General features: G+C 36.6%; 1 protein-coding gene across 2 annotated transcripts; it reads right to left on the bottom strand.

The window, feature by feature from the left end:
* Window positions 1-27,817, bottom strand: LOC311584042 (UDP-glucuronosyltransferase 2A1; the record flags this gene model as incomplete). Of its 2 annotated transcripts, XM_084758075.1 has the most annotated exons (7): window positions 1-280; window positions 2,889-3,108; window positions 3,627-3,714; window positions 5,838-5,969; window positions 7,475-7,623; window positions 16,288-16,917; window positions 27,103-27,817. In XM_084758075.1, the coding sequence occupies 7 exons, from the start codon at window positions 27,815-27,817 to the stop codon at window positions 1-3; spliced, it is 2,214 nt and encodes a 737-aa protein (XP_084614201.1). The 2 variants fall into 2 exon arrangements, with proteins under 2 accessions (XP_084614201.1, XP_084614202.1); XM_084758076.1 differs by lacking the exon at window positions 16,288-16,917.

Below are 27,817 nucleotides of genomic sequence, written 5' to 3' on the forward strand. Positions count from 1 at the left end.
CTAGTCCCGTTTTTTCTTCTTCCCTGTCTTAACCACTTTTTGAAATATAAACAAACAACACTTTGCCACCAAGAATATAGCAGATGCCACGCAGGCCAGCAGGAACCCGATCACATCCAGAGAATGGTACTGGAACCAGCTGAGGTCATGGGCTGCCACACGAAGGTGCTTGGCTCCTTTGTGGCGCATGACGAACTCAATCCAGAAGACGGCTCGGTCCAGGGGCTTCACGGGCTGGTCGTGGTGGATTCTTGATAGTCTCATGGCATTTTCCTTATAACTTAAAAAATGAAAAAAAATCCTCAAAGTTTTTATTTTTTAAGTAAGTATGTGACACATGTTTATTCAATTTGTTACCACAAGAGCATTTGCTACAGACCTAATATTTTTTAAACCTTTTCTTAAACAGCACCCAGGGCAGGCCAGCCCAGCCAAGCCAAGATAGCGAGACACTATCTCAAAACAAAACAAAATAACCAGAACAAAACAAAGCAAAATAACAACAACAACCAAATAAAATCAGGTAGAGAGCTAAGTGTTGGAAAGCAAAGTATGCTTTCTCTTGAAGCTTTTTAGTGACTAAGGGAGAATTAATACATTTCATTTTGCTTTGGTTATAATGCAACGTTCTGGACTTTATCCAGACTGCGTTCATGGGGGGGTGACAGAAGCAATGCGGTTTGTTAAGAGGTGTTCCGTTGCTTCCCAGACATCCCTAGAACTAGGAAACAGTGAGTGTGATCCACTCTCCTTTGGGGCTGGGTGTTCAACAACCACTGTTGGGGCTTACTCATGTGTGTCCTTCTGCCTGCATGATAGTGGAGGAGCTGTGGGCAGGTGCTGGCTGGCAGGAAAGAGAGAGTCACTTTTATTTAAAGGTCTGGCCCTGTTGTGTTAACAGTGCTTTAGTGGATAAACCCAAACCTATGTGCCATGGGCAGTGTAAATTGGACTCAGTGGCTTATTAAATAAATAAATTAGACCTGAAGTGGAAAAGAATGAACCTGCAAAGAGTTGGGGGAGGAGTATGATAAAAATATCAATTATATATAATATATGTATAATTGTATATTTATATATATGATTCTCAAAGAATAAAAATAAACTATTTACTCTTTTTCAGTAGTATTGAACTATGTCACTTAAAACTAATAGTTTACATATTCGTTCAATGGATTTTTACTTATAAATCGAATTCTTGGATAAGATCTCCAATACAGATATTTTAAAGTTAAAATTTGCATATGCTTGATTGAAAACATTTTTATGAATACCAGTAAAACTATAATGTTATTGTAAGTGAGGCAGGTTAGTTAATAACCATATTCACATACCATTTCACATCATATGCAGCAATGAAGTATGACCGGTAAAATATTCTTAATAATTAAAATCACTATCTTTTACATATTTACATACAATCTTTTATACTTTTTGGAGTTTTTATGAAGCCAGAGACCGTAAGGCAAATATACAAATACCTATGTGACCTAAGGTAATATCAGTATTTGTATTAGGCTCAGATTTCATGAGAAGTTGTTTCAAATGACATGCATGCATTTTAGTGCTTACATGGAATTCTGACAGTGCTTGTGATGCCTTTTTTTTTTTTAAATCAAGCATAAAATCTAATGAGCATTCTGGGCAGTTACTGAAAAGAATCACAGACTTTCCTACTTCAACATTTAATAAAATGAATCAAATCACCAACAATTCATATCTTGGTAATGGTTTAGTTGAGTAGATTACAAATCCTACATTTATGAAAAATGAAGGTTCTTACTAAGAATGGCTGATTTTCCTAAACCATAAGGCAGTTCCTGAATTAACAACTTAATAACATCTAGGCAATTACAAAATACTCGGAAGTAATTGCTAACAGTAATGCTTAGTAACACAGTGTTAATAGTTAATTATGAATGATTAACGTTGGGCACATTATCACTTCCATTTTGTCTGTACTTGATGGTTAATAATGCTTAACTTCTTACTTATAAGTATATAAAATAAAAACTGCATAAGGGTATATGCTGGTGGGGGAGGATGTCCCCTTCTGTTACAGGCCTAGGAGAGAGGAGTAAGATGAAAGAGGGAGGGAGGAATGGGAGGATACAAGTGAGGGGACAACAATTGAGTTGTAATCTGAATAAACTAATTAAATAACATTTTAAAAATCTGGGCGTGGCTACATGTACCTATAACCCCAGTGCTGGGAAGCAGAAACACGTAGATGTCAGGGGTTCACCGGCCAGTCCGCCTAACTGAAATGGTTTACTGGTTAAAATGAGACTAGACCTGCATTACTGTTAGCAATTACTTCCGAGTATTTTGTAATTGCCTAGATGTTATTAAATTGTTAATTCAGGAACTGCCTTATGGTTTAGGAAAATCAGTAATTCTTAGTAAGAACCTTCATGCAGGCTTATATATTTGAATACTTGGTCCCAAGTTGGTAGAATTTTTTTGCAAAGGATCAGGAGCTGTCATTTCTTGGGGGGTGAAGGTACATCACTCAGGCCAGGGTCTGAGATTTCAAACTACTCTTGCCATTTTCAGAGGCCTCTCTTTGATTTCTGCTTGTAGTTTTGAGATGTGATTTCCCAGCCATTCCTGTCACAATGTCTTTGCTCTAACATTATGAACTGTAACCCTCTGAAACTGTAAGCTGAAGCAAATGTTTTCTTAAAAAAAAAAAAAAAGAAACAAAAAAGAGTACATGCTAAAAAATATTATCTTTGGAAAATATATTGGCTGAACATCTAATGTTTATATTAGTCTCTGGTGACTGGAGATTAAACCAAGTTCAAAAGTGTGACTTTTTTTGGAATATTCCAGAATGGTGGCGAGCCTAATCATGGCACACAAGCTTTACAAGATGCAGTACTTACGATGGATCATTGATGACTGTTCTTACAGCATTGAGCAAATCTGCACTTGTCATTGTGTTCATGTTCACCTCCACGGCTGCTCCCTTGGCCTTCATGTGAGCAATATTGTCAGGCTGATCAGCAAACATGGGAACTCCCACCATCGGGATCCCATGGTAAATGGCCTCGTAGATTCCATTTGTTCCACCATGGGTGATAAAGGCCCTGGTTTTGGGATGTCCTATTTTTGAAGACAATGGAAGGAGTAAGTAAAGATTTCAGGCAAATTAGTTCCCTGAATTTCAGAGGAAGAAGGGAAAAAGGGGAATAGTACAAGTCATCAAGGAAGGCAACATTTTCTCTAAGTGTTGAGCATATGAGACATTACTCTAGAAAGTTCTACTCCTAGAAGACGGGACAGGAATTCTTCCTCATTGTTTGGGAAGGTAGTGATGCCTTCACCTGATGGCAACTGAAGACTGATGAGTTTCTTAAGATGCATTATTGTGTACAGGGAAACTATTTAATTATTTTTTTTCTTTAACCCTGGAGTGGAAGGACTGTGATGTAGTTTAGTGGTGGAGTATTTACTTTGCATGACATCTGTCCTAAATTCAATACACACTATTACCACAAAAGGAAAACTGGAAGTAATGTATAAAAACTTAACAGTATTAGATGTTTTCAATTGTCTCCATGCCAAGCAATTGCTTAACTTGTTTGCTGACTGCACATATTTTTCTGGCCCCAGAGTCTTACCAAGAAGATCATTCTGAGGAATCCAATCAAACAGCCTCGTATTGGGTCCTAATGTGGCTGGCAGTTTTCCTTTGTATCGCCACAAAACCTGTGGAAAACAATACTGTGAGCTTGCAGGTAAAAGCACACAGTGAGACTGTGCTAAGGCAGTGAGTTATTGGGAACAAATGGTGTATATACTTAAGGTGACATTTGTGCAAAGGGTTACAGGTATAGCCTTTGAAACACCAAGTTACAGAATAGGACCTCCGACAACCTGCCACTCCTAATGGCTTCTACTACTGGTCTAATAATCATAGAGCAGCACATTGGTATTTATTACTGAAAAGCCATTAGGAATAAGATACAGTACAAGTAGGGCTATTTTAATAATTCAGAAAATGAGGTGTGAAGTCTTAAACACAAGCACAAGGTATATTTACTAGTTCCATGTGATCTGATCACACAAGTTGTCATCTTGTAAATGCGATGCTTCCCAGTATGACAGACTTTAGGGTTTGGAGATCAGCTTTTGTTTGTTTGTTTGTTTTTTTTTATCTTTTTATTATATTGTATTCACATTACATCCCAATTGTAATCCCCTTGTTCTCATCTTCCTATTCCCTTCCTCTCTCCCTCTTCTGCCTTATTCCCCTCCCCTACTCCTCTGACAGGTGGCGGGTCCTCCTTCCCCACTGTCTACCTAAAGCCTATCAGGTCTCATCTGGATAGCCTGTATCCCCCTTCCTCTGTGCTCCTACAGGGCCTTTCCAGCAAGGTGCAGTGTTCAATCTCGAGCACCAGAGATAATGTCAGAGGCAATCCCCCACTCTCCCAACTCCTACCTTACTTGGAGAATAAGCTGTCCATTGGCTATATCTGAACAGGGGTCTACGTTCTCTGCTTGTAATGTCCTTGGCTGGCACATCAGTTTGTGCAGGCGCCTGGGCCCAGTTCAGCCAGCCTTGATAGTCTCCTTGTGGAACTCCTGACAAACCCCCTTTCTTTCCATCCCCCAACTCTTCCATACAACTTCACCCAAAGTCCCGTGTCTGTCCCTACCGCCCGCTAGGTGAAGACTCTCCGAGGACATGCATGTTGGGCTAATATCCACTTATAAATGAGTATCTACCATTCTAACTTTCTGGGTCTGGGTTACCTCACTCAGGATGATCATTTCTAGTGTCATCCATTTGCCTACAAATCTCAAGGTTTCCTTGCTTTTAATTGCTTAATAATATCCCATTGTGTAAATGTACCGCTGTTTCTTTATCCATTCCTTGGTCGAGGAACATCTAGGTTGTTTTCTGATTCTGGTTATTATGAATGAGGCTGCTATGAACATGGTTGAGCAAATGTCCTTGTTGTGTGCTGGAGCATCTTTCAGGTATATGCTCAGGAGTGCTATGGCTGGGTCTTGAGGTAGCGCTATTTCCAATTTTCTGAGAAAGTGCCAGATGGATTTCCAAAGTGGTTATACAAGTTTGCACTCCCACCAGCAATGGAGAAGGGTTCCCCTTGTTAATTGATTATTTGTTTTGTTTTGGTTTTGAGCATCATCTCTTCTTTCTTTTAATTTCATACTTTCTTTCTTCTCATTTCCTTAGTTTCTTTTCTCTCCTTCTTCTTCTCTTTGTCTTCTTCTCATTGTCTATCTCAATGCCTGTATTGTACTTTCACACTTTGTTTATTTTGTTGTTATTCTTTTTTGTTTATTTGTCTTTTGTTTTGTTTTGAGAGACAACTGGATAGGTCTTGACTATAAGTCACTTTCTAAAAATTTATTTTTGGAGTAATGAAACAGTATTTTTATTTCTAAATGGCAAAGACTGAAAGAGACAAGTGTAGGCATAAAAGCCACAATTTTAAAAAGATGCCTAGTAGTACATTACCATTAGGATATATACTCTCTTTCTTTCCAAAACCATTCTGGCAAACCAAATTTCAGAAATCCAGTGTCAGTCAGGACAGGCCATCTGATTTTAGAAGTGGCCTAATATTTTCTTTTCTATCCTATTAACAGATTATAGAAGTCTATATTTTTCATAATAACTGGCTAATAAGGCAAATGAACAGATATGTCTTAAAAACACCATGGATTATTGAACGCTCACATTGGTCATTTTGAGTGGCTGACAGGCTTCAGTTTGTATCTGCAAACACTACTATTAGTTTCACTCTACTGTCAGTCTGAAATGGCTCTGGTCTCAAAAGATCTGGAGTTGTACTGACCTTCTGAGGAATCTGGGCAAGGGCTGAGGCAATAACATTGGCCTTTTCTTCTGTCAGGTTTTTGACCATTGACCCCAGAGAAAATACCACAATACCGTGTTCCCCTGAAGTCTGGACAAATTCTTCCATTTCCTGCAAACATAACATGCTGTTGAAAATGTATAGAATCTTTAGGGGAAATTGGTTTGATTATAATTTTAGGTAGAAAAACATGAAAATAAGTGTCAAGGAAATTTTTATAATTGTGTCTCTCATGACATGTAAAACCAGATCGTAACTGTATGAGGAAATATGTTTTTTGAAAGATGTATATGCTCATAGGGTATCAAGTCTCTACTTGGTAGTCTGCTATCCTTCCTCTGAGTGCCACCAGGTCTCCAAAGGGGGAAGAAGTCTCCCTCAAGCACAGTCATAGGGGAGGGGAGTAAGGGGAAAATGGGAGGGAGGGAAGAATGGGAGGATACAAGGGATGGGATAATCATTGAGATGTAACAAGAATAAATTAATAAAAAATTATTTTGAAAAAAAGAGAAAAATGCATAAAGTGTATGCAAGAACAGTTGTGATGCCAAATCACCATAGAATGGAGCAGGAAATAGGAGCAACACTTCCCTTTGTCATTGCACATGTTGTCCACAAAATTAAACCGAAAGAAAATGAAATGCAAAAAAAAAAGAAAGAAAGAAAATGAAATGTTGTTGACTTGGATGAACATTAGTGAATTATTATCATGCCTCCTACACACAAGTAATCCTGGTAATGATCACATAATTATTATAATATTTGAATCTGTCAATTCAATGTATTATTTTTTACTTAGTGTAGATGAGTCTCAGTCTGTACCAAATGTTCCTTGTTGGTCAAACTAGTGTTCTCTAAAAAAAAAAAAAATCATCTAAAATACCCCTTTATACTTCTAATTATTTTATGCTAAACTTAAAGTAATTTTCATTATCAGTTCCTGGAATTTTTATACAAGTTGTTATTATGACAGTCATGTATATTAACCCAGAGACTAACGTCTGAAATCCCTGCCTGATTCTGAAGGTCCTCAACATGTGCTTTCTCTTATTCATCAAGAACTAAACAAGACTTCTCATGAAGGCATCTTTCTCTGTCAAACAGTGAGGGAAGGTGTCCCTGTCCACAGCACTGTCAGGCACGTGAGGAAGACTTCAACAACACCCCCCACGATGATTCATGATTCTGTTTTTTCACCCCCATCACAGTATCCACACAACAGAAATACAGTCACATTTAATTCTCTCTCTCTCTCTTTTTTTAGTTGTTAGTTTCTTTTAGTTTTTTTTTAAAATTAAAAAACAGATTCTTCTCTCGCACAATACATCCCAACTACAGCTGATCACACCTCCCTCCACTCCTCTCTTCTTCCCCTTCAGCTCACTTCTCCTCAGATCCACCCTTAAGCTTAAATTGTCAAGTCCAAATGACCCACTATAGTTAATAAAAAAATAATTGTGATGACAGCGATAAATTCTCCTATTGGAGTGGACTTATTCACCAATACATCTCTGTTGTTAAAGGTATTAACCTTGAAGGAAAAATCAACTATTGCATCACAGAATGCCTAAACTCTTATCCATCAAAGACTTAACTTATAAAAAAAAAAGACTTACCTTAGGTAAAGCCTTGGCAGGTTTGCAGTGCAGTCCTCCCACAAACTCAAAATTAGGTAAATACGGACGAGGAAATTCAAAATCCCAGTATGTTCTCATCAGCCAAATTTCAGCTTTCCCCATAGTCTCACATAATGTGGTGGGTTTTCCTGGAGAGTACATAACATTGCATGGATGAAAGTAGTTTTCAAGTTTGCTGAGTAAAAAGGTATCATCTGTTTCCTTATAAACTACTGGAAGAAACCTTAGAACTCCTAAGATGCTTATCATGGTTACACATTAAAAGAGGAGAGGAAGGACAGCATGAAAAGGCGAGGATTTAAAGAAAGGTAAGACACAGGAATCACCATCTTCTAAAAATAAATCAATAAAAATTTAAGTGTAGCTACAACTACTGATGGATTCCACAACAATGTCGTCTCTCTATAAATGACAGAAGATAGATTACCTCTGTCCTGTAAACTACTTGTCACCTGTCATTGCTCTCCAGTCTCTAGCTACAAAGAAATTTCTACTATAAACTGTGTTATATTCTTGGTGTCAGAATTATGTTGGAGGAGTCCCATTTTGCAAACGGTTTGTCATTATTTCTTTTGTAAGAAAACCCTGATTAGTTCTCTCTAAATACAATTCACTCTGGGATGTGAGATACAAATATAGGGATCACCAATGTCTATCCTTGAATGTACAATTAAGGAAAAATTGGAACTGGAAAAATATTAAATAGTGCTCTCAAGAGCAATTTAGAGAATCTGACTACGTTAAAATACAAATATTAGCTAATTCTACACATATAAAACAGGTGCTTCAAGTGAGAAAGGAAACACTTGATGAGAATCTTCTAGATGAACCTGTTAATCATGTGTAGACAGTGTAAATGTTCTCAAAACACAAGAAAGCTACAAATGAGTGTCAATCTAGTAGAAAATACCTTTTTATCACAGCACTGTAATTTTTTCATTTTATTAACTTGTATATTATGATTATTAATTTATATGTTTGAACAGTCATGTTGGTGAGACCGCACAGTTTCTGACATTACTATTAGACAAAATTACACAGCAAACACCCTCACCTTCATGACTACTCAAACATGAGCTAAACAAGGAAAAAAACAATAAACCTGCCAAAGTGAACATGGGAAAGACCTGGAGGCCTCAAGCTTACACAAAGGACTATAGGCAATGGCAAAAGTGGGAGAAATAGTCTTTCCCAGAGAAGAGCACACCAATGGGTAATCCTCTACTAAGTGGCCAGTCCTGAAAACATATATTCAAGGAACATTATGCAGACTAAGCATGTATTTATGTATTTTTGAATATAATAGGCATGTACATATACATAATGTATATTATAATTAATGAAAAATGAGACCATGAATTTGAAAGAGAATAGGAGAGCATATATGGAAGGGATTTAAGGAGAAAATGGAAGTGGGAAATGATGTCAAAATATATTAATCACAAAGTAAGAGAAATAAAATTTAAAAGTCATAAACTATGCTAAGTTGAAATCATCCAGCTAGATAAGCAATATTTTACCACATATAAATTAATAGTCATGATATATCAAGTTGACAAAATAAAAAATTAAAATATTGTGGTAAAAAGTAATTTTTTTCTATTAGATTGGCATTCACTCATAGCTTTTTAGTGTGTTTTGAAAACATCGATTATATTTTAAGGCATCACAAAACACTCTGGTGAGAACTTTATACTTCCAAGTTGCTAGAAGAATGAAACACTGCGTCTGCCATGTTGGCATTACATTCACAGCTAGGTCTATCTCGTAGGTAGACTCTATAGCCTCACTTAGTAAATGCTCCATGATCTTGCTCTTGCTGGGCCCAGGGATTCTTTTGAAGTTCAGTGCAGTACATTTGATGTGCCATGAGCAGAGAAGATAGTCTGATTGACCCTGCTTTCTCTCCACAAGCTCCTTGAGAAGGGACTTTCGGTCCAGGCAATAGCTCCTATCCTGGGTGTGCTACCTTGTCTCAGAAGCCATGATCAGTACAACAGAGCCACCGCAGAAAAATCATCAGAGTCCTTTCAAAGAAGCCACTGCTGTGCCTCCCCACCCTGCTCTGCAGAGGGTTAGTGTCTCTTTGATTGAGTGGCAATTTAAACATGAAGCAACTTGAATCCTATCTTCCAGAGTTATAACAACACACAAATGGCGAGAAATATGTCAGTTATTGTATATGTATGGCACCAATAGGCCCTATTGGCATGTGTAGGTTCATGAAATCAGACTATTTAAACACATATGCCTATTAATTAATATTAAATGTGAATTGGTTAATGTTGAATACTAGTAATACAGGTTTACATCAAGTAAGCAAGGGTCAATTTAACTTTTTGTTATTTTTATTATATTTTTTGATTGGAATTTAGTGGATGCTTGCTTATTCAATTATTTGTGTCTATTTCTATTAAACTTATCTCATTTTACACATTGTATTCAATTATTACAATTACCTAAGTTGATAGCTAATTTTTCCCTTTCCACATTGGTTTCTCCTTTATTTGATATCGTGTCCCTCATTGTTAAAATTTAGAAGATATTTTAGACTCACCTTCTACTTTCAGAGCCTAAGTCTTAACATTGATAGTCCTTCATAGACTAGTGTTTCACTTTACTAAAGGACAGATTCTAAAGCAAGTATTTATTCATCCTCAGCATGTTCATTTTGTATGGCATCTAGGCATATTTGGAGGACAAAGCAAGGATTCAATGAACCCATAAATATATTGATCCTCTCCTCATGTCTAGACATCTCTTCAATAGTGAGAGACCTCTGTCACCAAAAGGCAATGTGTACTTACTCCTTCAATCCTAGTGAACAAATAAGCCTGTAAAACACACATTTGCTGAGTACAGTACATTTATCATAACATTTATGAACACTGAAACAATGACCAAATCTTTCATAAAGAACATACTACACAATGTGCTTTTATACATATATTTTTTCTAACAGAATTTTAAATAATAAATCTTGTTGTTTCTTCCAAGCTGGGTAAAAAAGGAGAGGTAAGACTAAAATATTTAATATTCTATATGTTTCAATATTCAAAGTCTACAATCACTTATGAATACAAATATCTATCCAAACACAAAGAAATAAAACCAATAAATTTGAAAAATACAAAAAAATCTGTATCTCATTAAAATCAGTTCATGAATAGGAGGGCTTCATATAAAAATATGAGCATATCAATCATTGTTATTGTATCTCATAATGGTTAAAATACATTTGATAAAACTTACTTTAAGTTTTGTTTGTTTGTTTTGTTTTGTTTTGTTTTTTTCTAGACAGACAGGATTTCTCTGTGTAATCTTGGCTGTCTTGGACTCGCTTTGTAGACCAGGCTGGTCTTGAACTTACAGACATCCTCCTGCCTTTGTCTCCCAAGTGCTGGCATTAAAGGCATGCACCACCACGGACAGCTTTACTTTAAGTTTAAAAGGCTAAATATTGTGAGATGTTTTATATACAGAAGACTCATGTGCATATCCAGCTTAATGGGCTAGAAGCCATGCAACTATCATGGTAATCTGAGTCAGAATATAAACACTTCTAAGAGTTTCTTCTTGACTTTATTATTGTTTTTCATGAATATTATCATTGTCTGTATGGAGAGAAGCCTTAAGATATATGTGCTTAGCAAATAGTTATGGGTATAACGCATTACTAACTAACCGTTAGACTATGATGTGAACATCTTGAAGACTCAGTCACTTCTGTAATTGAACCTTTGTGCCTTTACCTGCTCCCTTCCAATTCTTGCCTCCATCCACCTCCCAGAAACCATCAGTTCTTATTCTTCCTCTGTAATCTTGACTACTTTATACTTAACTTTACATGGCATTATATATTATCCTCTGGGTGAAGCCTACTGTACAAACTATGCATTTGTCCTCCAGATTAATTCAATGAATTACAGTAAGAGAATTTCCCATTTTGACTATGATCATCTGCCACCTGAGACATAAGCCACAATGCTCTTTGCTTATGATTTAGCAATAAATATTCAGACTTCTGTGTCCTAGCTAGCTCCGTGGATTTAACTGTCTCTACCCCAAGAACTCAACTATTAGAAGTGTATGCTACTGTTCCCTGTATTTTTGTGTGGATTTCAAGGATCAATATCAAACCTTCCTTGTAAAGCAGCCCATTACTGATGAAGCAATCTTGCCAGCCCTAATATGATTATTTTCATTTGTAGAAGTATGTCTAAGGTAATAAGCATGTCCAATGGTTAGTCTACACTGTTTATCAGAATAAACTAATTACCGGTCTCAGAAAATGCAAAGACAACACGCAACAAATTTAAAGACGTGTTTTAAAGCACAAGATAAATATTTTAAGGCTTGATTATTTTTTTTTTTTACCCAAAGTAAAAGCCTTTCCTTTCAAAAGTTATTCTTTGTTTTGGGTTCTGTTGCCAAAATGAAAATTCATTTGGCTAAGTAATATATGAATCAGGAAGTCACACAGGTTGTGGGGTGAGGGGCTTCCTGGCTACAACAAAACACAATAGAAGGCATCATGACTGAAATTCAAGTGAAGGCGAGAAAGCAGCCACTCTGAGAGACAGGGAACAAAGGTAAATTCAAATAAGAACACTTGCTACATGCACTCCTGTGATTTGCATATTCCTGATACTTCTGTTCCATTGACTGTTAGGTGTATAATGGTGATTCGTCACTTCGTCCCTAAGACTTACCATCCTACTGATACAGAACACAGGGTTACGGATGAGTTCACTTGGATATGTCCTTATAGTCACCTCTTTTCCCTTCCTTAAAAACATGTAAGGTAGTCTTTAACCACAGTACAACCTTTTTACCTTATTTTTTCCATAAAGAACGGAATGCTAACATTATAATGGAAACTCTGTGGGGAATAACTACTTTATGAAATGTCTTATGCTCTGAATAACAATACAAAAATAATGCATCTGTCTTTTTTCAATATCAGCTTATTCACATAGGTTATCTCTACCACTGTAAAAGTACGTAATTGTTAAGAGAAGGCATTACATATTACCAGTGTTGGACAATGTACTTGTACTTAAAGTATTTCCTGTTAAAAGATATTCAGTTGGAAAGTGATATGACTCAGTGGGTGAGGTACTTGCCACTCAGCTTAAGGGCCTGAACTCAATCCCCAGGATTCACATATGGGAAGGAGAGAACTGATTCCCAACTGAAATTATTGTTTTTCAATCTCCACCTGTGTTCCACGGCAACACATGTACACCTCCCTTCCCACCCCCAGCACACTGAGAAAGGATATTTAATAACGTAACAAACACAGCCGACTCAACTTTTTAACAGACAATTCCTTGAAGGGTGGGATTTGTAAGTCTAGATCATTATCCTGTAATATAAGAAGTTGAGTTTTTTTTTTTTTAATTACAAAGACTTTCACAGGCATTATACCATTGTTATGGATTACACTGAGAGGAAGGATTTAGTACATACCAGAGGCCATGTACCTTGAAAATTTTTGTTTTTACATTTAACGTACAGGACAATAGCAGTTTTAGCAACTAATGAGTTCTAATTATTTTCAACTAACCCCATGTTTTATTTGTCAATTAACACCTAGTTATTCTAATCAAGGAAGATTAGCACTTACCAATTTATCAAATCCAAAGATATAAAAACTCACATTTAACCTTCTTGGGCTCCTGTGTGTACCCCTCTTCTGCCCCCTATGTGTGTTCATTAAGAGCTTCCTACAACTTGTTTTGATTGTGTTTACCTCCTTAGCCAACTCTCCCCAGATTTACCCTCTTCCTTATTCACCCAACTTTTTGTCCTATTTTGCTGCTTTTTAAATCCTCCAAGACCAATGTGCACTGCCTTAATATTCTTAAATGTCTGGTCTTAGCTTGTAGAGTTGCTACACTCTCAGCGAAAACTGTCTCTCTCTGTCCTAGCAGCTGACAATCGTCAATAGCTCCAGGGTTATGGGAAGGATTTCATGGCCCAGCTTGTACCACCTTGTACAGAATTGGCACAGATTTTGCTGGTCCAGGTTTTATTAATATTGTTGCAATCACTGTGAGTTCATGGCTGCAGGTGCCCTGTTGTGTCCAAAAGACACCTTTCCTCATATTCATTCATTGTATCTGCATGTGAGGTCATACACTGCCTCTGCATGTGTCTATGTACATAACATGAGATCCATCGCAGGTGCTATTTATTATTTATTGTTGTTGAGTTGGAACCTCCCGTACCTAGAACTTGACAAACTAACTAGCCTGGGTTACCACAGCTCCTAGGGAACTGGTATTACAAGCATGCACAACCGTGCCTAGCTGTTTTTTTTTAAATTGTTGTTTGTTTGGGTTTGGTTTTCACTTGTTGTTTTTAAATATATGTACTGGGGACTCAACTCAATTTCTCATGCTTGCAAGCAAACACTTTACCTACCAAGCTATGGCATTACATCTTTTTTGCATGTTTTTATTAGCTAATTTTTAGGTACAGATCCTTGTGGTATATAATTATGGCTCTCCCATTGAAGAGTTAATGAACAGTGTGGTGTAAGCAATGATAACCTAACTTTTTTTTTTTTACAAGAGACACAATGCATCATCCTTAGACATATACCTCTAGAGTCCAGTGAAATTATTAACCCGATTTACATAGAATAAAGGACTCTGACCGAAACCTTCATTGTCATGTGCCTGATACCAGACCAAACAAGATGGCTCTCTAACCAAAGACTAACATATTTTCCAAAGCCTTCACTATGACACTGTTTAAATGTCTACATTAAGGAATGGACGCAGTCACCTCATTTAGTACCAGCTTCACTCTGCACAGTGCAAACGTGAGCAGTAAGCGATAGCTATTATAGAACATATTTCAAAGGTTGAGAAATGACCTTGTAGACAATGCTCATATTTAAATGAAAAAGTGTGTGTGAGGAGCTTGAAAGATGGCTCACTAGTTAATAATGTATAAAGTTCTTTGAGAATACCCAAGTTCAGTTACCAATATCCATGCTAGGTAGCTCAGTTACATAGTTATTTGTAACTCCAGCCCCAGGAGCATACTACCTTTCTAACGTTCATGGACACACACACACACACACACACACACACACTTTCATGTAACCACAGACACACTTCCATATAACCATACCCATACACATACACACATACACATAACTTAAAACTGAAATCTAATGAAGTGATTTTGAGGCATAGACTATTTAAAATACCTTCAAAAATGAATCCTAAATTACACTGTATGGAATATTTTTGAAAATCATTTTACTTACTAGTTTCTGGTTACCAGATCTCCAAAGATCATGTGAAATAATAACTACCTTATATATGTGACATGTAGAATATCTTCTCTCTATAAAATTCTGTGACAAAATTTAAAAAATTTACTGAAGAAATATGGATAAAGGATATACAACACACAAAAAAGCAAAATATAAATGATTTTACCTGTGACAGGAAAAGTTAAGTAAAATAGAGTTTCAGTGTTCCAGGACTCATAGCATGCTGTGTCCAGTAATCCCTTTTAAACAGGAAACACTTTTGACACAGTCAAAACTCTCAGCATCCTTGGATCCTTGCTCAAATGTCACTCTTATTTTTGATACCTCTCATGGCCCCTCTGTATAAGGACAATTTCAATTTCACTCTAAAACATCTCTTATCTTGTTCCACCACATAGCATGTACCATAGTCTATCATTTATATATATTCATATATGTCACACATAAATATATATGTGTTTTATACAAATATATTATACATTGTTACATGCAATATATTTAGAATATAAGCTCTAAGGAATACTTTTGTCACCCTTTCTCATATTTCTTACATGTATGAAATTATTAGCCACCTGTTTTATTTTCAGTAAATATTCCTTTAAACGAACGGAACAAGAGGAAAGGAAGAAGAAGATAGAAGGAAATAAAGAGAAAACTGGGTAATGGAAAGTATTTTGTATCCAACTTCTGTTAGTTAATAGCACTGGCAGCCACCAATATTAATCTGTGTACTAATTAAATCCCCTGAGTGCTAACAGATCTAGAGGGAAGTCATATATATGACTTAGATACACACATGTATGTACACATACACACACACACACACACACACACACACACACACACACACAAATATATAAATAAGTCTCATGAGAGTCAGGAAAAGAATATAAACAATCATCCAGAATTGCCTTCCTCAGTTGGCATTGTTTTATTTTGGCATTTGATTGATTCTCATAAGAAACCTTTAAGGCCAAAGGCTTTTGACACATAGAAGACACAAAATCATTGTGAGGAAAAAGGACCAGCCCTCTTGAGATGTCTAGGACAAATAGGGAATACCAGGGTAAGATGTAAATGTAGGTCTTCCAATGACAATCTTTTGTTTTCCAATATATTGTTTTTGCAGATAAAAACTGAAGAATAAAGAAAGTGAATATATATTATAACAGTATTTTCTATTTTTAATATGACTATGTCATAATTTATCTAAGTAAAGTGGATTTTATTGTATTTGAGGATTTATTTAAACATTGTAAAGCTACTAACTTAAATAATAATATACTCTTTCTAGTGAATGATAACTGCGTACAAATTAATAACACCACAACATTTGCTGAATAATTTTCTAAAACAAAAGCAGTAATTAGAGACTTGTAGAGATAATCCAAGTATGTTTACCCAATTATGGCTTGGTCAGAGGAGTGGATAACTTTAGCTGGATGAGTAAGAATGAAGGTACCTGTGGCCATCCACAGAGGGAAATGCTGAGACTCACCTAGAATTCGGCTGTAGTATGAATTCCATCCTCCCCAGTAGGACTTAAATATAAAGTCTTGCAGAGAATAAGATATGGCGTTCTTAACCCTTTCACCAAAGGACATCTGGTCAGTGAGCTCTGACAAGGCTGCAGGTACGTAAGAGACCGGTGAAGGGATTTTCCCACAGTGCCTTTCCACTGTAAAGGCTGGAGAGAACCTCAGTGTATACACAAATGGAATTCCCAATTTCAGAGCCACGAGGTCGCCACACATCGTTACTGGGTCGGCTATTAACACATCGAAGCCACCCTTTTGAAGTTTTGTCATTAGTGTGGGATTGTTTAATACACCATCACAGATCTGCAGGTTAATTTTATAGAAAGTATCTAAGAACTTCCCTAGTTCTTTGTAGAAACTCCACATGGTGAGAGGTGTTGGTCTGTGGTTTAGCCACAGTGCTATCATATGCTCAATTAATTCATCTATGTGGCTTTTTGTGTAGGAAACTGGAATCTCTTCAAGATGTATGAAGGCATCAGGAGTGGAGTTGATAAATAAAGTTTCTGATGAAGCCAGGACAGTCACACTGTGATTTCTTTGAATCAACTCTTCAAGAAGGATCTTAATATTTAACCAATGGCTGCCACCTGTGGGCCAAACTACCACATTCCCGCTGAGAACAATTTCAGTCAGAGCCAAATGAAAAACAAACAGCTGTAAAAACTTCTTAGTCATGGTTGACATCCACGGTGGATAACTGCCTACTGTGACTCTTTTAAGATGAAAAAAAAAAGAAAAGTTCAATGTATTTAGGTATGTTTCACATAAAATAATGTTAAAATTAGCATAGTCCTGTTATACCTATTTATAAGGCAATTGTTATAGAAGTTAAGAAGGAAGTTACAAATGTCATGTATCAATGTGATTATAGTTTGGGTAGAAAAGAAACCTAGTCCAAATAATGAAAAGAAGCTACCGAATGTATCTGTGTATCCTGTGAGACCAGCTCACTTTGTAAAATCATCTGTGTCTTCATTATGAGGCATTTCTGGATACTGTCTTATTAGACCCTCCAGTATTCTGTATCAGATGTTATCTCTTTAACTTCATTGAGAGCTAAAACTGAGTTTCCCGGCATACCCTAAAACCGATAGGCAAAGTTACTCTACTGGGCCTGTAGTAACTGCTGAGCCAGCATTATCATTCGCTTTTAGGAAGAAAACTGCAAACAACTTCCATTCATAGGAGATTTTCTACAACTACTTTTAGTCCTCTTGGCTAGGACCAATTTTCTTTTTCCTCCATATGGCATCAATTAAAACAATTCAAACCTGGGCTGGAGAGATGGCTCAGAGGCTAAGAGCACTGATTGCTCCTCCAGAAGCCGTGAGTTCAATTCTCAGCAACCACATGGTGGTTCACAGCCATCTATAATGTGATCTGATGCCCTCTTCTGGCTCTTCAGACAGAGCACTGTATACATAATGCTAAACTGAGCCATGTTAGAAATCCTGTGCTTAGGCTACATGCTGTGACCTTCCAGTTGTTGGCCCTTGCTGAAGGAGGTCTTGTGTTCTAGGCTATCTTTGGATTGTCTACCCAGAGAAATAGGGAAGTTCTCACAGGGAGATATGCAGGCGATTGTATTCTTGCCTGGGGGTTAGGGAAGGTGGGGTTACAATAAATCCTGTTGACCTTGCTATATAAAGTCTTACTCATCTGCAATAAAGAGTCTTGATCAGATATCTCCAGACTTGACTTAATATTTCTCGTGTCTCTGTCCCCCACTTTCAATCCCCACTCCCTCTTTCAGGTGAACCCTAGTTCAATTTGTCCCACAGACCATGACAAATAACAAATAAATAAGTCTTAAAAAAAAAAACAAACCAATTCAAACCAGCTTCTTGAAGGCTGTTGAGACAGGATTTGCTTTACACAATCTGTGTAGATTAAGTGAGAGGAACCCAGGAGCACAGTAAAGCCCCCAACCAAAACCATTATATCCTTTGAAGGTTTTGAGCTGCCAGAGAATTGTCTAGACCATCTCAGTCTCTCTTTTCTTAGGTGTAAATGAAAGACAACAGGACTAACTTGTTAGATTGCTTTGTGAGTTATCCATCTCTTCAGAGCCACCGTAAAGCCTGCTTCCCTCAGAGCAATTAGCGATCTATCTTTCGTCACGGGTAAACAGGGATTTAGAGATAACAGATGCAGTTCTGAACTTATCTAAATGGAGCAAAGGCAATTACATAACGATGGGATTCTAGAATGATCAATATGCCATTAGATAAAGCCGTGAGAACAAGTGAGACAACGAAAAGGATGCAAAGCAAAGGCGAAGAACGGGCACTCATACGCATTTGCTACTGAAAGGTTTCCAAGCCCTTCAGTAACTCAACGCTCAGGAAGAGAGAGAAAGAGAAGCTTGGGAAAAATTGCTGTCAGAACTGTTATTTTTTTTAATAATCTCTGAAGACCCAGCTCCAATTTGGGGATAGCAGTAGTGGTTTTACAGCCAATTCAATGCTGAAACAAAGAAGCCAGAAGATAGATTGAAATATCTCATATTGGTTTTCATAAAGCATGTCATTTGTAGTGCTACCAAATTACTTAGGAGTTTATAACAGGAAAATTTCAAAGAGTCAGGGGCTCCTGCTGGACAATAAAATAATTATATTACTCTGTGATGAAGAAATGTTGCATTTAGCTAACTGTGGATGAAGACATTTGTTTGTTAGGACATTATAGTTGGATGATAAAGATTTTATATTCATGAGCATTGCTTTGGGCATTTGATATATTTGTTCCCTAGTTTCATATACTACCAAAACATTTTATAATTGTGAATTCAAAACACGAAAGTACATTATATTTGTAAGTGCTTGCAAGTATTAACTTATGGACTTAAATTTCTATAAATGGAAATGAAGAACTCACCAAATCTGTCTGGTTTAATAATGAAAGTAGAATTTGGCTAGATAAAATTATTTATTAGTTTTTAATATTTTATTTTATATTATTAGTCTCTATGAGTACCTGGTTCAAATAAACCTCTAAATACAATATTTTGTTAAAAGAGTGTTGCTATTTTAAATTTCTCAGTTAATTTACATATGTAATACTATATTATATAATTATATATATATTAGATGCTCCTTCAAATTTCCACTTGTTTTGTGGTGGTCAGAGCATAAATCTCATAACAGTATATAATGTACTATGTGTATTCCACTATCATGCATTCTTTATATTATTTTCTCTTGAAAATATTACATTTTGGTGGTGTTTTAGAAAATATTATAACATTAAAATTTACCTGCTTTATGTTTAAACAGACATACTTGAAATATCCAGACTTTTTTTTATTTTTAGCTAGAAACTGTTCACAAAAGTCTCTTAGAGCCAGAAAAAAAATATCCCAGACAGCAACCTTAGACCTCAGATAGCCACAAAGCGCTACACCTTAAGGAAGAACAAATAACATATTAACAACATGGCCAATTAAACTTCATGTGGCAAATTAAGATTAGTCAAAGATAGAATTACAAATTTTTAAAAAAAGAAAGAAAAAAATCTAAGAAGGTTCAAATAAAACTGTTAAACGGTGGGTAATTTTCTATCATAAATTTAAAAGGGAAGAACAATATCTAAATTCTGTTATGGTAATGCCTTCTGTATGGCTCTTTTCGCTTAGGATTATTTTAGCTAGTCAGTGTTTTTTATGATTTTATGTGAATTTTAGTTTGTTTGTTCATTTAATTTCTGAGAATAATGTCATGGTCATTGCACTGAATCTGTAAATTGCTCTTGGTAGCATGATGTTCTATACAATATTAAGTCTACTAATCTATGAGTCTTCTAGTGTCTTCCTCAATCAATTTCTCCAGATATTCAAAGCTTTGTTGTAGAGTTTTTAGTTCTTAGGCTAAGAGTCTTTAGTATATATTTGAAGCTACTATAAATGATAGTTTTCCAATAATTTCTTTCTCAACATTTTGTTATTGGTATATTCTATAGAAGGTTACTTATTTTTATAAGTTGATTTTTAAATTCTGAAATGGTTGATCACTTTTATGTTTTCTCAGGGAATTTTGGGCATCTCTTATTTATAATATCATCTGAAAATAGGGATAACTTTGAATTATTTTTTATTTGTATTCTTTTAGTCTCCTTCCTTTATCTTATTGCTCTTGCTGTGCCTTTGAACACAACACTGAAAAGAAGCAGGGATAGTGAACAGACCTTTATCCATCCTGATTTTAGGGGAGCTTGTTTTGTGTTTTTTCTACATTTAGGATCATGTTGGCCATTGGTTTATTACATTGAGATATTCCAACCTCAACTGTTATAACTACAATGCACTCAACAACTATGATTCGGTGAAAATCAGAAAAGAGGGGTTGAGAAGGTTGTAAGAACAAGGGTTCCAGGACACCTGCTGCTAGACATTTGTTGCCTAGATACAGCATGAAAAATGAAGCCATGAAATCTCAATAATATGGTTGCGTGAACAAGAACAGAATAATGGCAACTCTAATTGACTTGCCAATATAGATGGAGAGAATTCCTCATGGTCCTGCTCCTAGAAGAGCCACAGGTGGCCAACAGCTCCCAAGAGGGGAAGACCTAGTTTTCTTCAGCGAGGAGTTTCTTACTGCCTACATTTGCAAATTCCAAATAGGGATCTCTGAACACATGCACATATATGCAGAGCTACATGGACTTAGACAACTTTATACATATTTAAATACATATATATGTAACAATAACTGACAAAGAGATCATGGCTTTGGGAAAGTGGGGCAGAAATCAGAAGGAATTGAATGACAAGCGAAAAGTGGGGGTGATACAGATGCAGTAATAATGTGTGAAGTTATCAAAAGCAAATTAGAACAAAAGTATAAAATTAAGAAGGCATAGGAGGCTTTAATTTGAATACTATTTCTTTAAGCTATTAATATATGACTTTACTTCAACCTGCCTGATATTTTGAAACCAATACTTTCATCTCCTCTAATGATTTTTCCTTGTTTTGGAGTGGAATAAATTAGTTGCAGAGATATGTGACAAAGACAAATTATATATATGAAGTCTTTACCACAGAACCTAGAAGATGGATAAGTTAATTATAGCTAGCTACCATTACTATACAGATTCACGAGTTTTAATGAAAGAGTCGTGGCTGAAAAATAGGTAATTTTATAAGACCCAATTCCTAGCAATTAGCACAGATTAAGGACCCATTCTGTGGATCTCGTTACATTCTTCCACAGAGAAGTAATATCTGTGTATTTTCTCAGCTGTGACAATTTGAGATCTGAATGTATTTGGAGCCATTAGAAAAACTATTAGACCAAGGGAGTGGGGCAAGCAGATGATGAATTCACATGACCCTTTTGGAAGGAAACCAAACCCACTGCCTGCATAATTCTCACCACTATTTTATACATCAATGCTCTCTTGCACTACAATGAGTTACTTACTTCAGCATGTCACTATTTTTCATTCTTACCTGATCTTTTTAAAAGGAGTGTTTGTGTCCCTCAGGTCACCAGATTCCACTGTCTGGGTAAAACATTCGAACTTATATATAGGCATTCTGAGTCAGAAAGGGGTCATTCAACCAGCAACACAATGCTGTACTTTATCATCACATGTAACACTTACATAAACCCTCATTATTTCTCATGAACAAACTAAGAAAGATTAGTCTCTCCTGCCTCAAGTCTAGAGCAGTGTGATTCTATATTCAGCCCTGACTTAAAAGCAAGGAACAATTGCCTTTGTAGTTCTGAAACTCCATCCTGAGGAAGGCTAAGTGACAAATAATTTCCCAGGTATGATAGGTAGCACAGGAATCGTGAGAATCATGATTGTAAAACCCAAGATGGCTTATTAATAATAGGAGGGATGATGTAAAGATGACGCAACGCAAAAGGGCTCAGAGATGCGTCTAATCCAGCTAAGACGAGATGCTGCACACATTCAGATACCTTGTTTACTACAGGTATGAAGGCATAAAGAAGCCTTGACCAACTTTAGAGCTTTACTTTTCTATGAAATCGCTACTTTTCTTCACCTCTCTTCATCTTTTTTAAGAACATATTTTGGCTGTGCAATGTGACACATTAATTGAATCTTCATAGTTTCCCATATACACAACAGGCCTATTCTTGTTTTCTCTAATGCACAGAAGGACTAAGTGGTTGTTTACATGCTAAAATAGATAATCAGCTTATAAATCTTGGAACAACAGTTAACAAAGTCAGAGAAGTTGATAACTGTAGTTGTCACAGAATAACGAATGAAAACTGGCACCCCAGATTTCAGTCATCCATCTAACTTTAGTATCTTTTACTTGCACCCAAAAGTCATTTGTGAAAGAAGTCAGAGTTCAAGGTATGATTACAAAGAAACCTCTAATTTTCTTTTCTGAAGTTCTTGTGAATTGTTGGTTTGCACTCTTCATTTTATCACTTTTAAAGAATGCTTTATGCCATTGAATATTTTTATTCATTAGCTAGTAAGTATTGGTAGGCCATACAAGTACTAACTGATAAATGCTGTAGCTTCTCTACTTGTACGCAACGATGTTCACTACTAATGAAGATGAGTGAAAACGCAAACTCAAATTTGATGTTCCAAAAAAGACAGTAAACTTCAGAACTGACACATATCTTATCAGATGTGAGGTCCATTTCCTGTTTGTCTTGTTCTCACTGATAATAGTTCCATCTGGTACATCGTATCAGGACAACAAAAAATGGATATTTTACATCTACCACCCTATAAAATGAATCACTATCACTATGCATTTTGAAAGAAGTATAGGTACCCTCCAAAGATAAATACCATGTAGGCCCATTGCTTGATTTTTAAATCATTTTTTTTTAGCAAATCCAGAAATATGTTATGTAATAAAACAGAAAAAATAGCAAGCAACCTGCATGGGATGGGCGAGCAGGCAACATGGAAAAGAAGTTAGTGTCTGAAAACAAATACTATTTTTATACGGATGGTATTCCAATCCCTAGCCATTGCCTTCTCTCTGAAATACCACCCTGTTTAATTCATTATGTGTTAATGCCCGGCTAGTGCTCTGGTGAGGGTCCAGGGTAGATTCTCTCTGGGGTTGGATTGCGGGTGCCCTTCTTGTTCACTTTATCTCTAGGGTGGCCAGAGCTGATGGCCCAGGCAACCGTTCAGGATTGAAAGAAGAAAAAGGAAGGAAAGGGAAAAGGAGCCCAAGGTTTCTTCTCTAGGGACTGGCTGTACCGCGGCTGAGGAGAATTTAAACTGACCACCTTTTTTCCTATGGCTGAGGCTGTAAAAGCGGCTTTTGGCTAGAAACTGCACGGGGTCGTAAAAGGAGGCCTTTGATCTGTAGATAGGCCTCTTTACGGAGATCTCCAATAAGTTGGTGTAAACGTAGGCTTATTAGCTGTAGAAGGCTGATGGCCCTGAGTCTGCTAACTTATTTGCGAATCTACAGAGAAATAAGTAAGAGAGAGATAGAAAATAAACCACTCACACACATACATTCAAGAGAAGAGGATCAGGAGAAAAGGTGGATGAAGTCAGGCATCTTAACTTCAACTGAAGTTGAGCTGCTTCATTTTTTCTCCTCTGTTCTCCTCCCACGTTTATTGTAGCCCATATTTATACTTCTGAGAAAAGGGAATTACCTCATAGCCAGAAGAGTACAATTAATCACAAAAGCAGATGAATTCTAAAATACAACAGATTACATGCTTTAAATCTAACATTTCTTATCTATGTATCCATAACATAAGTTCATGGCGAGTTCAGAATGACAAAGGTTGACAGGGTCTAAGGTTAATAAGGACAGAAACTTACAAGAGTATACAACTTATCAGTTAGGATGGGCCTGACTATACATTATCCAGCTATCTCTTAGTTCATTATGAGCTCAGGACAATAATTTTGTCTGTCTTTCATTCTAAGAAACAGAGTAAATTCAGACATCTCTAGGTATCTTCATTCCACATAGGTTCACATGGAGTTTAAACAAAGTTGGCTATATTTATGGTCAAATACCAGGATTCGTGGTGCCATCTGCGGTGGAGGCTTATCTGAAGCCACAAATCTGCTGGTAGGCTATCCTAGTGAGGCATTTGGAGGTCCACAAAGGTATTTATTGCAGCCATAAACTAACTTTAACTTTTAAAACTAATTGAGCCAAATCAGGAATTCCATAATCAGGGATTAATTCATCTGGATAACAAAAAATACATCTTCAGTAAGAACCTCTAGGAAGTTTGCTTAATCAGAGCTGGTCAGTACCCAGAAAATAACAATTCACACCAATGCCAGATGTATTTATTTTTGGTTTTTCGAGACAGGGTTTCTCTGTGTAATCTTGGCTATCCTGGACTCGCTTTGTAGACCGGGCTGGCCATGAATGTAGTCCTGGCTGTCCTGGACTCACTTTGTAGACCAAGCTGGCCTTAGACTCACAGTGATTCACCTGCCTCTGCCTCCCTGGGTGCTGGGATTAAAGGCACGCGCCACCGTGCCCGGCTCTAATGCCAGATTTCAGAGAGATGCAGCAGTGCACAATTGACAGGGTAGTCAGAGGTTGGAAGCAATTCTGGGGCACATCACGATACAGAACTTGCAAATATCAGATCACCTCCAGAGATCTCTCATGCCTCCTGGATTTTCCCAAATCAATGGCTCCTGACAGCATGTTAGAGGCTGGAAGTAGTTTCGGGGTACATCATAGTATAAGACCTTGCAAACACCAGATCACCTCCTAGACAGCCCACATGCTTAGTGAGCCCCCTTAACAGGGTGGCTCTTGGCAATTATGTATTGGACCTTGCCAGATCTTCTACGAACAAAGTAGTACATATATAAAAACGAAATACATTATTCACACTACCAAATTTTGTCTTTTATAATCACTAGCTCAGTTAACCATGCCATTTACAATTCACTAAAATAAGAAATACTGAAACTATTTTAATCTTATATCGTTTATCAGTCTTCACAAAGATTTCATCAACTTTAAGTAACAGTATATATTGAGCTAATACAAATAGGGTATGTAGTATTGTTCATTTTGTAAAGTGACTCCACATATTTATGAAGTTTGTTATTTATTTAAGCATTTCTATTAGAAAAGAGATAAAGGAAAAATGGATGAAGGGTCACTATTACTTTCCTGGGGCCACACAATTGTAGGCTCCTACTGTGTGCCAACAAACTGTTGTTATTATGTACTTTCTTTGTACATGATATTTTAATTTTTATTTTTGCTTAATTTTTTAAATCACCTTCCCTACACATGCTCTTAGCATACATTTTCTGGAAGGAGGAAGTAATAAAGACTGAGGCCCTCCGCTCATCCTCTGTATCTGTCCAGGAATTTCAGTAAAACATACATTTTTTGTCAAAACAAATCCCTCTAAGCAACTCCAAGCTAAAATGCTTAACATAACGTACAAACGACTATTAAACTATATATTGAGGCTCTGGAGAGGTTACTCAGTAGGCAATACGACTTGAAACATGAGGGTCACGGTTCAGATTCCAGGACTCACTTTGAAAACAATACGGATATAATGACATGCCAGTAACCCCAGAGCTGTTAAAAACAAGAAGGTTGCCTTAACCTGCTGCTCAGAGAAGTGTACACTTCAGTGACAAGCGCTGTCTGAAAAGAATAAGGCAGAGAGTGACAGGGCAGAACACCCAACCTCCTCTTCTAGACTCTGGTAGGAACAGGAGCATACTTTCACCCATGTGCACATATCCCAACACACACACACACACACACACACACACACACACACACACATACACATACACACACACACATGCACGTGCACACGCACACTCTGAGTTAACAACTCTGACGTCACTACTATTTTTCTCAAATCTCCCATTTGTCATATTGATCTATGTTAATAGTAAATCATACATGATACTCAGAACATGTTATGTTAATTTTAAGTTCAAAACTTGGGCACAATGTCCATTCCAATGATTGCTTTTCACAGAAACTGGTATTTCCTGTCTACCAGTTTTCTGGTGATATCTAAAGATTTTTAGAAGTTACTTACTTTTGATCATTGAAGCCTATCTCCTCTATCTTATCTCTATATTTGTCTACATAATTAATTGATATTTCACTTTGTAATCATTTATTTTTTTCATGTCTGACATCTATGCTTAATGCCCCCAGCTTTATATCATTGCATTGCTTAAAGAACATTGCTTGAAGAACATTTGGAAATCCATGGTTAGTGAAATATAAATAACAAACTTCAGGGAAAAATGAGAAAAAAGCAAAGACTTTTTGACTTTTAGACTAACTGTAGGGCATTGATGTTATCAATATATGTGTTTTATAACAAATAGCTGTTTTAATTACTCACCAAATATATTAGTCTTTATTAAGCATTATTTGGAGATGACATGCATATAAGAAAAAATTTATAGATATTGGTCTACATAACAACAGGCTTATGAAAAATGTAATTTCTTCCAGATACATTTGCATAAATCAGAATTTTCTAAGCAAATTTTATTCTCGTGCAAGTTCTAAATAAGCTCTGGTTTTATTTACCAATCAAATTATTTGTAAAATGTTATCCAGATAATGACTGATACTTTAAGTCCATATAATAAGCAAATTGGTCTGATAAGTCTACAGCCTATACTTGTTTAAATATATTCTTTTGTTCTCACATGCGACAATGCTAGTGCACTACTAGCATGACATGAAATTACAGATTTACACAGTCAAAGAAGAATTTGCTGGAAGCCTTGTTCATATTCAAGTAATAAAGGAGAAGACTACATACCTAAAGCTTTACTATAATAGGAATCCCATTGCTTCCAAAGGGTTTCAAACATGTAGTCCTGCATTCGGTAGGAGATGAAGTTTCTTACTCGGTCAGTGAAAGACATCTGGTCTGTGAGTTCTGACAAAATGGCAGGAACATAGGAAGGAGGGAATGGGACCTTTCCACAGTGCTTTTCCACTGTCGATGCGGGAGAAAACCGCAAGGAATAGATAAATGGAATTCCTAGTTTTAACGCAACGATATCACCACAGGGAAATACTGGGTCTGATATCAATACTTCAAACTTTCCTTTCTTCAGCTTGGCCATCAGCTTTTCATTTTTAAGAACGCCATCACAGATACCTCTGGACACCAAATGGAACTCATGAATGACTTTGGCCATTTCCTTATAGAACGTCCAGATAGTTGAAGGAGAAGGCCTGTTTTCCAGCCATGTCAAAACAAAGTCCTTGATCACACTTTCAACTTTTTCCTTGCCAAAGTGCACTGGATATATTTCAAATGTCAGCGATGGGCTAACAGATGGCGTGATAAACAGTGCCCCAGACGCAACAAGGACAGTCACATTATGTTCTTTCCTGATGAGTTCATCTATTATTATCTTAATATTTAGCCAGTGACTGCCTTCCATTGGCCAGATGAGAACATTACCCCCAAGACTCATTCCTAGGAGACTTATCTGAAGATACCACAGTAGAATGTTTTTCAACAT

This window comes from Acomys minous, assembly GCF_964271855.1.
Source record: "Acomys minous genome assembly, chromosome: 15".
Lineage (NCBI taxonomy): Eukaryota > Metazoa > Chordata > Mammalia > Rodentia > Muridae > Acomys > Acomys minous.